The sequence below is a fragment of the Echinops telfairi genome, unplaced genomic scaffold, assembly GCF_000313985.2.
Source record: "Echinops telfairi isolate 266 unplaced genomic scaffold, ASM31398v2 ScPeMD7_7458;HRSCAF=8496, whole genome shotgun sequence".
In the NCBI taxonomy this organism is placed as follows: Eukaryota; Metazoa; Chordata; class Mammalia; order Afrosoricida; family Tenrecidae; genus Echinops; species Echinops telfairi.
The window spans coordinates 11377823-11391821 of record NW_022111358.1 but is presented as its reverse complement, the minus strand read 5'-3'; the positions used below and the strand labels follow the sequence as shown (position 1 = coordinate 11391821).

Genomic DNA, 13999 nt, shown 5'->3' with positions numbered 1-13999 from the left:
TAGTGGGGGCGGGGAGGAAGCATGTAGGAACTAGAGGGGAGACAGACTTTTAAGAGTCCTATTGACTCAGAACTGACTTGATAGCGGGGAGTTGTTTTGTACTCGGTGGGGTGTGGTCACAATGTTGTGCTGGTGTAGGGTGGTATACTGCTAACTGCAAGCAAGATCTACAGTTTGACCCCACGAGCCATTCCATGAGAGAGAAATGAGGCTTTCTGACTCCATTAAGATTTAGAGCCTCAGAAATCCAAAGGGGCAGCTCTACTGTGTCCTAGAAGGTCACTATGAGTCAGAATGGACTCAATGGCCGTGATATTCATATCACTGTATTATAAATGTATAATACATATATAATTATATATATGCAATTCTGTGTGCGTTTGACTCAAAGCAATGAGATCAAAGATCATTTATTAGTGAGTATAGTATAAGAAGAGAGCTAAGGGACGAGTCCAAGGACTCTCCAACATATATAAGTTGGGAAAATGAGCCTAAGAAAAAGTGGCCAGTGTTGGAGGAGGAGAAGAACCAGGAAGATGTAGTGTCTTAAAATCCAAGAGTAAAAGGAGGAAATGATCCAAAATCAAACTCACTCCCAATGAGTCCATTCCAAGTCACAGCGACCCTCTGGGACTAACTGGCATGGCCCCCGTGGGTTTCTGAGACTAACTCTTGACAAACCAATCTGTCTTGGAAGAAGTAAGGCCAGAGTGCTCCTTGGAGGCAAGTAGGGCAAGACTTCATCTTAGATCCTTTGGCCATGTTGTCAGGAGAGTCCAGTCCCTGGGGAAGGAAGGACATTCTGCTGACAGAGTGGAGAGGCGGCGATAAACAGGAAGGTCCTCAACCAGCCGGACTGACACCATGGGTACAGTGGGCTCAGGCCTAGGCTCGGTTGTGAGGATGGGGTAATATTTGGTTCTGTGGTGCACAGGGTCGCTGTGGGTTGGACCCAACTCAACAGCACCTACCACCACCACCAACTCTTTATGGGGAGAGGAAGCCTCATCTTTCTCCCATGGTGTGGCTGGTGGTTTCGAACTGCCGACCTTGTGGGGAGCAGCCCACCGTGTGACCTGCTGTGCCCCAGGGCTCCTTGCGGGAGTGGCAGGCCCAGTCGAATAGAAAGATTGAAGAGCCACCATTGGATCTTACAACACAGACAGAGGTGCTAGGGAAGTGGTGGGGACAAAAGGGAGGAGAAAGTGGTCTGAAAAGAGAATGGAGGGCGAGGAACTAAAGATATTGAGTAAGGAAGACCTAATGCCCCGGGCTTAAATGGAGAGTGGATGTTCTGAGAATGATGAGGGCAATGACTGTACAAATGCGCTTTACACAATTGATGTCTGTATGGATTGTGGTAAGAGTTGTATGAGCCCCTAATAAAATGATTAGAAAAACAAAAGATATTGAGTATGATAAGTTCACTTCTATTGTTGTGACCTTACCTTAGAGTCACTGATGTTCTAGTCATTTTTAAAAAAGTTTATCATTCCAATGTTCAGATAAGGGACAGAGAAAATATAAGCAACTTGCTCAGGGTCTCACAATTACAAAAAAAAAAAAAAAAGCCTGTGCCAAACCACCTAGGAGATTGCACCCTTCAATCTTTTGGCTGTGGCAACAAGAGGGAAATAAATGGCCCTTGTTATTTAAAAACCTCCTTCCAAAGCTCGTGGTGGGCAGACGTTTGGAAAGCTGAGTGTGAACCAGCTCTTCTGTACTAGAGAGTTCCTTTGGCCCAAGCATTTCATCCTTTCAACAGTCCCATTAGCCTGACTACAGGCGAGGCAACTAAGGCTGAGGTCCTGCAGGTAGGAAGCCATAGAATCTGGAGCCTGAGGCGGCCTAACTCTGAAGCCTCTTCACTACCTCGCCATCCAATGGGAAGGGTCGGGAGGAAGGGGAACAGCTGCACCCCCTTTTTGGTCAGTATCCTAGACTCATGACTGCTCTGGGAGCCCTCTCTTGACCTCCCTCCAAACTAGGAAGTGCAGCAGTAGTTGTGGAAACAGGAGTCAGCCCAAAGCCTGCCCACACTTGTTCTAACTGAGATCTGTGCTTGCTGTGGTCTGCGTTTCCAGGACATTGGTTTTCAGGAGGTTAGCACAGCCCATCTGACATTGACTCAGAAGAAAGAGGTACATGCTGTGGAGAGGAGAGATGGGAGTAGCTGCAGAAGGATTCTAGACAAGAAGTGCCAGCCTGAGGTTCCTGACAAATGATCTACGACCCACTTGAAGGCATGTCTGTATTAACAACAGGAAGTGTGGTGATCAGACAGATACGATTCAAATCCTGGCTTCAGCCTTATGCCTGTAAAACCTTGGGGAAATTAAAATGAAAAGATAATGGTATTTTCCCACAGACGTCTTGCATTGTTCAAGGAATGTGCGTAGGTATTTGGAGTCAGTAGGTCAAAGCTGGAGGCCCACCTTGGCCAGATTCCTCCCCCATCTCTGAGCGAAGTTGTCAAACCCAAGCCCAAACTCACAGCGGCTGGTTCCATTCTGCCTCATAGCAACGCTAGAGGACAAGGTAGAGTTGCCCCTGAGGGTTTAGGAGGCTGTACATCATTGTGGAAGCAGACTGCCTCATCTTTCTGCTGAGGAGGGTCTGGTGGCTAGTAGGTCCGAACCACCAACCTTTCAGTTCACCCCAATCCTCAACCTCCTGCTCCACCAGGGCTTCTTTAAGAGATTTGAAAATCATTTAGTCATGGCTGAAGGAAACAAGAGTCTGATGGCGATCTGCATGGTTGGCAGTTCAAAACTACTAGCAACTCCTAGGGAGAAAAACTGGGCTTTCTACTCCTGTAAGTAGTTTTAGTCTCAGAAACCCACAGGGGTTGCTATGAGTCAACACTGACTTGATGGCAGTGCGTCTGGTTTGGTTTAAGAGCCCTGTGCGTTAGGCCTTTGGCTGCTAACTGCTCAGGTGGCCCTGTGGGTTAGGCCTTGGGATACCAATGACAAGGTCAGTAGTTCAAATCCACCAGCTACTCTGAAAGAGGAAGATGAGGCTTTTTTGTTCCTGTAAAGATTTACTGTCTCAGTAAATTTATCTCCCCTATATGGATGGGGGTCCCTGTGATCTGGAGTTGACTCAGAAGGTAGTGTGTTTCAGTTTGGGTCTTTTTTTTTTTTTTTTTTTAACTACCACATGGAGGTGCCCCTAAAATAGCATTTTCACAGGTGCTCCACATGACCCTGTTCAAAGCCCATAGTAGCACATGAAAGCCTCTGAGAAACTGGACTTGTTTAGTCCAGCACTTTGAGGGCTCCTCTCTTCCCACCCCACAGGCTCTGATGCCTAGCTATGGTCCGGAAACCCCGGGTCGAAAACAACACTTTAAAACAAAGAAGAAGAAGAAAAGCAGAATTGTCCCTGGTTCTCTTAAGGAGCTCTCTTCTGACCCTTGGCCTCAGGATCAGTTTGCAAACCTGGGACGTTGGACCCCTCTGCTGTCAGGAGGCAGCGCCTTGACCCGCATTTCCCTCACTCTGCCTTTCCCCTTTCCTTCTTCTGCCTCAAGTTGGAGGGAGGAGGTTTCCTGGTGGAACATGGTATTGGGGCTCACGTTTTACCCCAGTAGACCACCTAGGACCAAAAGGCAGTTCCCCTAGGTATTTTAACGGTGGGGACTGAAAGGAAAATATTATTCACAGAAAAGAGTTTGGGATTTGGAATCAGAGGGAAGGTTACCTTCCAGCTCTGAGCCTAAGTTTACTTCTCGGCCTTTCTAAGGCAGTTGCAGCAATGGTTAAAAGATAAAAAACCACCAGGGCATGCCTGAGGAGTGTGGATGGTCCAAGTGTTAAACGCGTGCTTTCTTCCTACTCTGCCGCAGCAGCCTGGTTGTCATGCCAGGCATTTCCCCCCCCCAGACTCCTGAAAAGCCCAAAGATGTGGAAAAAGCTTGGCGGTGATGCCAGAGGGCTGCTCTTGTAGCCAGCAAGGTCAGCTGGCCACTTGGTCCAGTGGAGGGGCTGGGGGTGAGCCACACCGGGGTTGGGGCAGCATCTTTGGGAGCATTTGGGTGGATTTTGATAACAAGACCATTTCCAGAACCCAGAGGACTTGTTTCAGCAAGCAAGCATCAAAGTCAACTTGGGAAAGACAGGAGTAATTACTCACAGGCCGGTCGAGGGCTGACCCAGCGGCAGATGGATTGATATACCTTTCAAAGGGGAAGGTATTCCCAAGGAGGTTCTGTTGCGCCTGGCTGCCCGCCTGATTGAGATTTGTGAGCACAGATAAATGTTTTCCCTGCTCACTACAAAGGCTGGGAAATGGCACAGGAGTCGAAGGGCAGGGCACTGGAGGGGCGGGGTGGGGGTGGGGGTGTTGTCCTTTCATCTTCCATTGGGTGAGAGAAAAGTAGCAAGACAGGTCCCACACACCTCTCCCTCCCCCGCCCCCCTCCCCGCAAGTTCCAGAGCCCCGCATGTCTCAGCACCCAAGACAGGCCAGGCGTTTAATTTATGGGACTCCGCCGAGTCCACGGAACAAGTACATGTCCCAACTCTCATTTTACAGATGACGAAACAGAGATGCAGGGAGGTCAAGGTCACCACTGAAGTGGCCCAACCAGGAACAGAGCCACCTGCTCCACTGCCCCACGAGGCCAGAGGAGCTCTGCACTGCCTGGAAGGAGACGGGGGCAAAGGGAAGAACAGAGAACCCCAGGCCCGGGGAAGGACCGGCTCTTGACGTGCACAGCAGTGGGTGTGGTTTGCAGGGCTCAGCTAAAAACAAACCAAACAGACCATCCAGAAGGTCCCATTCTACAGAGAGCCTTTGACGCGAAGCTCAAGGTTGTTGCCTATTTAGCTCACAATCAATACAGGCCCAACGGTTCCCACACGGCACAGAGCCCAGCGACTAAAAGGCTCGATTGTGGTTTTCTGGAATCATCATCACTGTTCAGACATCCTGTCCTGTTTTCTAAGGCTCACTCTCCCTTTGGAGCCCAGCTGTCCAGGCCGACTGTGGGGGTGCCACCTATACTTGAATGATTCATCAGCGGAAACAGTAGCTAAAGCTCCAGATTCCCCACTCTCAGTGCAATGCGAAGTTGGTTTTCAGTTTCTTAAGGAAAACACCCTGTGTAGTGGGGGTAGAGGGGACCCCAAAGGTTGTCAGAATCGGCTCTGATAGCTTTCTGGATCTAGCATGGACCTTGGACTGGGGGAAAGGCCTCGGGGTCCAGGCCTCATGCTAGATCCAGAAAGCTCTCCTTGGGCTGAAGTCGCCATGTAGAAAGTCCTCAGGAATCCCTCTTGCAAAGTATGAAAGTTAATAAGAAGGATCTGACTCCTGGAGCCTTCTTGGAAATACCCTTTTCCATGGATCATCCAGCAATCCATCAGAACACACTCCATCACAAGGCATGAAGACTCAGTGCAATCCAGGCCTCCCATGACCTGTCACACACCAGTCTTTTTAGTGCTCTTGTTAGGGGACCAGGAGAAGAAGCAATAGCCCCTTTAGCCTGGTCTGTGGCCTGTTTTCTTTGACCTAGGACCCCAGGGCATCCTATAGCAAGTAACAGACTCTCAGAAGGACCCAACTTAAGGCCATACTTGTGCTTGCCACCCCTAGGACCTCACCGGCCTTAGTCAAGGTCCCATTCGCCACCCGCGTCCTGCTGACAGTTACCTGTTTACTGGAAGACATGTTGGTGAGGGTACTGATGCTGCTGGTATCTGTGACCACCATCGCAGATGGGAACCGGGAGGTGTGGGAATACTGAGGGGGTTCTTGCTTGTGGGCGTACACTGGAGAGAGTGGAGATAACATCAAGGGAGATGATACACGCATGTACACAGTGACAGAACACCCCACCATTCCACATCAGCGCTCCCACTTCCCTGGGCAGATAAAAGAGGGTGGGAGGCGTGGTCACGCCCTACAGTGAGCGTGATGTAAAAAGAAGGGGCATGTGTTTCATCAGAGATTTCAATCCCCCAAAGTTCGCAACTGACCAACCCGAAGGCCCTGGCCAGTGTGCACTGACCACTTCTGCTGCTCCAGGTTGAGCTAGCGTGACATCAAAGGACCCTTCTGTGGTCGAAGGAGGTACCACTGAGTCCATTCTGACTCACAGGGGCCCAATGTGACTGAGGAGAGTGTCCCCTAGCGTGTTCTTGGCCGTCATGTTCACGGGGGCAGATCACCAGGGCTTTTCCCCAGAGAGCTTCTGGGCAGGTTCAAAGTGCCAACAACTGAGGCACAACCCTGGTGCCACCAGGCCTCCTTAAGAGGAAACTCCAAACGAAACCCCAAAACCCAAACACCGATTGCACGGCCTATGCATAGTGACCCTATAAGACAGGGCAAAACTGCCCCCTTTGAGTTTTACTAACGGCAAGAGAAAGCCTCATCTTTCTCCCAGGGAGCCAGCTGGTTGTTTCGAACTGCTGACCTTGAGGATCACGCCCAACGCTCAAGCACGATGGCACTGGGACTCCTAAGAGGAGACTAGATTCAAATAAAACCTCTAGGAGCATGTGACTCTGCTTCTGTTGTTGTTCGAATTGTCCCAGTCCTTGTCCACTAAGTCCAGAGCCTTTTGATCCATGCTCGTCTACCCACAGACTCACATTCGCTTTAGGTCACATGACCCACTAATGAAAGCATGTGGGTGCTTGGTTGTAAGGGCGTACCACGAAGTAGGCTTCAAATCAACAACAGAAGTAAAGGTCACTGCCGCTGTCTCAGCTTGTCCTGACAGGTACAATAGCCTGGCTATTCCTGGCCAAGGGCTCCACGCGACATCTCTTCTAACCAGCCAAGCCTGCCGGCCTGGGCAGAACACAGGCTGCTGGCGACCACTCATTGTTCCACCCGGAAGCCTGCCCAGGTGAGGTGATGGGGAGGGAGGGGGGAGTATATGGCCAGGCGATGAAGGGGAGTGGAGCACTTGTGGCCCCAGGTCCTGCTACAGGCTGTGGCAAATTTTTAGAAGCCACAAAAATGTGATTGGAATGTGAGATGGTGCTCAGAAACCAGCTCCACAGGCCGGAGGAAGGCCTGAGCCTGGTGGACAGAGGAGGACTGAGGTTGGCGGTACTCCCTCAGACCTGCAGCTCTGCCTGCACAGCCAAGGACAAACTCCAACCCCCTTCCCCGTCCCTGCCTTCTAGCAGGCCCTGAATCTAAAACCATTTGTGTTTGTTTAATTTAGGCCAGCAAAAATGGGATTTACTTCTACTTTCATTTCCTCATCGGAATGGTCCTGCGTGGATATTGTAGTTCATCTGCATAGGAATCCGGTGGGTGTGTGGTTTCCATTTTAAGGATGGAGAAACAGGTTCTGGGCCGCGGAGTCATCACCAAGGACTACAGAGCTACTAAAGGGGCAGCGAGGCGGCTAACGGAAATGCCAGCAGATGGCACTCACCACCTGGGGTGGCTCCAGGGGAGCCAGGGAGACCCCGAGGGGCAGCTCTGCTCTCGGCTAGAGGGTCGCTAGGAGTCACAGTGGACTGGAGAGCACAGAAGAACAACCCAAAAGTGGTAGGTTTGAGGCCCGGATTGGAATCCGGGACGAGCATTCTGCTCCAGAGACTTCTCTTGAGTTCTCGGGGTAGAATGCCCGAGGCCGGGGAACCCACACTGGGAGGCCAGGCCCTACAGTTGGATCCAGCTGGAGGAGCAGGAGGCAGGGACGCAGGGACTCAGAATTAATGAGTTGAAGGGTAGGTTTAAAGCAAGGGTAGAAATTGGACATGGGAAACAGCCTTGGGGGTGGGCATGGCAGAAACTCGAAATACTTCCCGTCCAGTCCCAGTGGCATTTTTTACCTATGTCCCTGGGCTCCCATAGGGGCGGCTCCATTCTGTCCTGTGAGGTCGCTAGGGGCAGAGCCCATCAGAGGGCAGTGGTGGTGGGTTCATTGAGAATTGATGAAGGATGTTTAGGGTGTATAATTGAGAGGGCATGGGGATGCTGTAAGATTGTTCTATTTCAGGGAAGGGAAACAGGCTGCAGATGACATGTCTACCCTCATCACTTGATAACGGCTGCTTGGAATTTTGGGTGCGAGTGTCAACTCTAAGCCAATCAACCAATTCGGGCCAGGGGCTGTGGTTGATCGGTGACGTCTCCCATGGCTGCCAGCATGGGACGTTATAGCATGTGTTCCCCATCTACGACGCCAGCTCTGCTCTTTACCCCCCACTCCCCTTTAGAGTAGGCCCAAGTGGTCCTCCTCAACCTTTTCCCTTGGGAAGCTTGGGAGCAGAGAATGGGACTAGAAGAGGCACAGCAGTGCACCGAGAATGATGCTGGAGACATTATCTTGGGTGGTTCCAGTTAGGGAAAAGTGATCGAAGTAGTCCATTTCCAAGACAACTCAGACCCAGAGAGGGTGGACAGGGCCCTTTATGCTCTGCGCCCCCGACACCTCCTTACTGTGGGAACTCTGCAGCTGTGTCACGGCGGCCATGAAGGGCTGCTGGGCCATGTGGCTACCCGGGCTCTGCTGCATGAGGGGCTGCTGGTGCGGGCTGTGCAGCTGCTGAGAGAACTGGACGGGCTGCAGGGCGGCCAGGCTGCTGGCCACACTGTTGATGACAGGGACGCTCTGAGCTTGAGAGGTGTTGAGGCCTGTAGGAGCGAGAAGGAAAGATCAGAGAGGACTTCTGCGTTCAGGAGAGGAGGACGGATGAGAACCGACACCAACCGAGGCCCTACTGTGTGCCAGGCTCTGGGCTACACCTGTTACCTCAGAGATCGTCTGGGAATGGATTGGATATGACCATCTTATGGACTGAGAAGCTGAGGCTTGGGGAGATCGCTCTGCTTAATGCTTTGACAATGCCTTGTGGAGGAAGATGGATTTTGGCATCGTGTTTAAGATGGATTTTGGCATCGTGCTTACGTGTTGGGCTGCTAACCCCGCAGCAGTTCAAAACAGCCCGCCGCCCTGTGGGAGAAAGGACTTTCTATTCCCGTAAAGAGTGACAGTCTCAGAAACCCACAGGGGCAGTTCTACCCTGTCCTATAGGGTCACTATGAGTCGGTATCAACTCTATCCATGGCCGTGAGTTTGGTTTGCTAAGGCCTGCACACCTCCCTGAGCCATCCTAGAACCCACAGAACGTGACTCCCACACAGTTATCAGAGGCCTGGGGAAGCGCGTTTGATTTGCTGCTGTTATGACTTGGAATTGACCTCAGGGCAGTGAGCTCGGTTTTGGGTTTATGTGACGCCTGATTCTCTCAGAGAGGCTTGCCCAGGTGGCCTGGGGGCAGCACTAAACTTGTCTACGTCAAGAGATTTGTGTCCCAGATCTGTCTGTCCAGCAGAGGGCAGGAGTGTGCAGGGATGGACACGCTGATGCAAATCTACCAACCTCCCAAGTTCTGCAGTTGGGGGGAGGCCTAAAGACCTTTACAGGAGAGTGTGCGAAGATTCTGAGTTCAGGAGCTTACTCTGCTGACCACAGCCCAAAGGGGAGAAGACACACAGCTCTAGAACTCAGGCAATCTTTCTCCTGATCGACTGAGCATGCTCTTGTCCAGTAGCACAGGGCCGGGGTATCAAAAGGACCAGCTGGAGGAAGGAGGAAGTAGTGACAGTAAGTGAAGCTTGGCCCGGTTAGGCACGGTGAGTCTAGTCATCGTTCTGTTCTGCGGGGATCAAGGCTTTTGCGGTTACTGTGTCTATATGCTGATGTCCCTTCAGAACCAGGGCCGGCACTGTGAGGAGTGGGTCTCCTGGTACCCACATTTGCTTCCTCGTAGGAAGGACTCTGGGGAAGACAGAGGAGGCAGAGTAGGAGTGGGGGCAGGAGGATTAGGAGGGAAGCTATCTTGACTTCTTTCTTAGAGACAATGTCTCTGTGATCTTGCTTTTGGGAAAGTGAGGGAAAGAAGGAAATCCAGGTGGGGGTGGGGTGGGGTAGGGGACAAGAGTCTATTTTAGGCAATGTAGCAGCGAGAACTACGTTTCCCTGAGTAGAAGAAGGTCTCAAAGCAGGCTCATGGAAGTCCTCAGTGGAGATAGCGGAAACCCCACAACAATGGTCTAGGCAGAGCTTTAGCTGATATGGTTAGCAGACACCAAGAATAATTCCCCTCCTGGCTCTCCTGGGTGGGGGTGGGGGCCAGTGTCCTCTGGTCACTCTCAGAAGAACCCTATCACCAACTGTCCTGAGAGTCCAGCTTCTTCCAAGCCAGAGTCTTACCGAAGGCCCGGCTCTTCTGTTTCCTACCCCACCCCCCTTGACAGGTTCTTTTCTCAGCTTTATTATTTTGCTGCTGCTCTTTTTTGGGAACTCACTGCAGAAGAAGACATGGTGGTGCAGTGGCTACACGTTGGGCTGTGACCTGCGTGGTCAGTAGTTTAAAACCACCAGCCGCTATGAAGGAGAGAGACTGGCCTTTCGACTCCAGCAAACAGGACCCCCACCGGGGTCGTTGGAGTCAGCATTGACTCAAAGGCACTTGAGTTATAGTGAGTTACTGCTCGGGAAAGCAAACGCTCTTGGTTTGGCGTGGACGACATTAGGAACACTGGTCTGAAACCAGCCTGGCCTCAGAGCCATCTGGGAGGTCTTTAAGAAATACACATTCCTGGGCTCCACCCAAGCCTTCATGAGTCAGAACCTTTAGAGGTGGGGCCCAGGAATTTTATTTTTAACACATTCTGTGATCCCTGTGTACCTCAATTCCAGGACGGAGAACTACTGATGTCATTCCAGCTTCCACAGCGTATGACTCTTGTCTTTCTGTTTTCTAGAAACTGTTGTTGTTAGTGTTCGTTGACATCAAATAGGCTCCAACTCATAGCAACTACGTGTACAAAAGAGCCAGCGTTGCCCAACTCTGTACCATCCATCTTCATGATTGTTGGTCTCCCCGGGTCCACTGGGGCAGCCTGCGTGCCCTCCAGGCGAGGGGCTCATCCGGTGTTCTGTGCTGAATTCCATCGGCTAATGAAGCAGCGCACTAGTTCTTAGTGTTCGTCTGATAACTCTGAGGAAACCCACCACTGTGGGCAATCCGGTATTTGAAATATTGGCGGTGTAACTTCCATCAGTGTAGCAGTACACAGTAGTCACCGTGCGACAAACTGGCAGAGAGGTGGTCTGCCCCGGTTACTGCTTAAGAAGCATCCAACTTCTTAACAAGTTATCCATCAGTAGATGAATAGGGAACAGGAACGTGGTACCGCCAATTAATGTGCTGTACAGAAACCACAGTCTCTACTACCCAGAGACCAACAGACGTAAATGGTGCCCAGTTACCACTACCAGCTGCACTGATTGGGGTCTCAGAAGGTCCTGGACCGAAGGGAGAAAACTAGAACAAAATTCAAAATCATGAAAAGACCAGACTTACGGGTTTGATAGAGACTAGTGGAATCCTCGAGACGTGGAACGGAAACTACTCCTGGGGAGCACCTTTCAGTGAACTAACAGTCAGGCCGATTCAGTGAACAGTAACGCTCTCAGGAACGTGCTGCTCAGAACAAGGGAGAACACCAGGCCCAAAGGACAGCATTTGCCCACAGTCAGGAAACGGCCACGAGTCTTATGAGAGGACACGTGTCTCAATCACTAAATGGAAAACTAATTTTCTCTGTACATTTCCACCCAAGCTACAAAGCTTTTTCCTTTTTCTTTAAAGAAATGTGCTGTACCTGACACGGACCTCCGTAGTCCTGACACAGCACCTATGCACTCAATAGGATCTGAGTCCACGCAACAAGAACGCTTGCAACCGAGTCTTCATCCTGCCTCTCCGTAGAGTGCGACGATGATTCTTGGCAAGGGTTTCTGGTGATCTTCCTCATTGTGCATGCCTACCCACCCCAAAGACACACACACACACACACACACACACATACACCCTTCTAAGGTCAGTGCGTGCTCTGGGATTACTTATCTAACAACGGAGATCGTTGAGAAAGTAAAGAAGCACAGGCGACAATGAGGGTGAGCCAAACTGGAAACATGAAAGAGCCCAGGGAGATTTTCAGTTCAGGTAGTGCCATAAAATATATGGATTTGCGTCAGTCCCGGCTTGAATTGGGGGGTGGGGGAGAAACAAGGTACATGGATACTTTGTGTCTCTTTTTGGTTATAGGAATAAGGAGTGGGATTATCCTATCCATAAATTTAAAAATCATATCTTCTAGAAAGCAAGTCAGCTGTTATCTTAGAGTGTTGTCAATCCAAATCCTGGTACCACTTATATTCGTGGAAAAGGTCCCAGTAAGGGGCCTTAAAGACTTGAAGTTAAACAAGCGACCATCTAGCAGAAAAACAACAATTCCACATGGAAGAAGCACATCAGCCTGTGTGATCATGGGGACTGGGTAACAGGCATCAGAAGACCCATAGCAGACAAGCGAGCATACAAACAGCTATATTGTTGAGAATGAGGTGGGTCAGAGCAGAGACCCAAAGCCCATCTGTAGACACAATGGGACATCCCCTCACAGAGGGGTCACAGGGACAGGATGAGTCAACCAGGGCACAGTAAAGCACCGATGAAACACACACTATTCCTCTGGTTCCTTGAGGCTTCCTCGCCCCCCACTATCATGACCCCAGGACTGCCTTTCACTTCGGGTTAGACTGGAGCATGTGCACAGGTACAGATAAGAGATCAGAGCTCACCACAGGAAGAGGAAAGGGAATAGCGAGACCAGAAGGGTCGAGGGAAGGTAGAGAGAGGAAGGGAGGAAGGGGGAACCGATAGCAGTGATCAACACATAACCACACCACACCCCCGCCGGGGAGATGAACAACAGAAACCATGGGGGAAAGGTGACAGCTGTTGGGGTAAGATATGAAAATAGTAATGATTTATAATTTATCAAGAGGTCACGAGAGCGGGGGAGGTTAAAAGAGGAGCTGATACCAAGGGCTCAATAGAAAATAAATGTCTAGAAAATACTAATGGCAACATATGTACAAATATGTTTGATACAATTGGTGTCTGGATTGTTATGAATTGTAAGAGCCCCCAATAAAATGATCTTTTAATTCAAAAAAAAATGAAAAAGCCCAGTAAAAAGCAGTGACTTTTTTTTTAAAGTTGTGAGTTCTCTCTCTAAAGGTTTCTCCACTTCCATCTTCCCTCGAAAAGAACATATGCAGCGCATGTCGGTTTCATCCGTGTTCAATGAAAAATTCTCTGGAGTGCCTTTCATGAGCCGAGTCCTATCCTGCCCTGGAAGGGCACGTAAATCCTCCTGGCCCAGGACACAGGGATGTACACTATTGCCAGTGTTCACATCCATTCACAGTTCTTATTTTAGGCTAAACATTTCATATATGACAGAGAGAAAAAGAAACTAAAGAAGCTAAACCATATCCACTAGTTGTGGGTGAGTTTGAAGAGTCTCTGTGTTGTGTTTTTTTAATAATCACAGTGACCTACTTCCCATTTCTCTTTTCCTTGCCCCCAGGGTGTCTGAACAAGAGCAGAGCTTACTTTGTGCAATGGCCATGACTCCGGAGAGGGGGGTCATGATGAGGTTTTGAGATTGCTGGGGATTGTGGTGGGACAGGCTGTGGATATTCGTCAAGGTGCTGACAGGGGGCAAACCTCCTCCTGAGACAGAGATCTGCTGAAGAAAACAGAAGAAACAAGAATGACATGAGCAAGCTTGGAACTGCAAAGGTTCATTTCCAAAATGTCTTGGTTTAATAATTCCTTGGCGCAGCTACTCAGGGAGCATTCAGATTCATCCTTTCATCCATCCATCCATTCATTCATTAACAATTACTAAGCACATAAGGGGGACCTGCCCTGTTCTAGGAGCTGAGGACATAGCAGTAAGTAGACAAAGACAATCCTCCCTGCCTTCAGGGTACTCCTATTAGTTAACTACCCTGTTTCCCTGAAAATAAGACAGTGTCTTATATTAATTTTTGCTCCCAAAGATGCGCTAGGTCTTATTTTCAGGGGATGTCTTATTTTTCCATGAAGAAGAATACGGTACACATTTATTGTTTTATTAAAAGAGCCCTCGCACT

General features: G+C 50.0%; 1 protein-coding gene across 5 annotated transcripts in view; it reads right to left on the bottom strand.

Moving 5' to 3' along the window:
* HNF1B (HNF1 homeobox B) overlaps positions 1-13999 on the bottom strand; it is a 60397-nt gene that overhangs the window by 5489 nt on the left and 40909 nt on the right. For 3 of the 5 annotated variants that reach the window (XM_045299907.1, XM_045299906.1, XM_045299908.1), the window contains exons 6-8: positions 13455-13590; positions 8419-8613; positions 5662-5780 (exon numbers count right to left, since the gene is read on the bottom strand). In XM_045299907.1, the coding sequence (XP_045155842.1) occupies positions 5662-5780; positions 8419-8613; positions 13455-13590 (450 nt within the window). The remainder of the gene's footprint in view (positions 1-5661; positions 5781-8418; positions 8614-13454; positions 13591-13999) is intronic. The other 2 variants (XM_004706979.4, XM_004706978.3) reach the window with 1 other exon arrangement.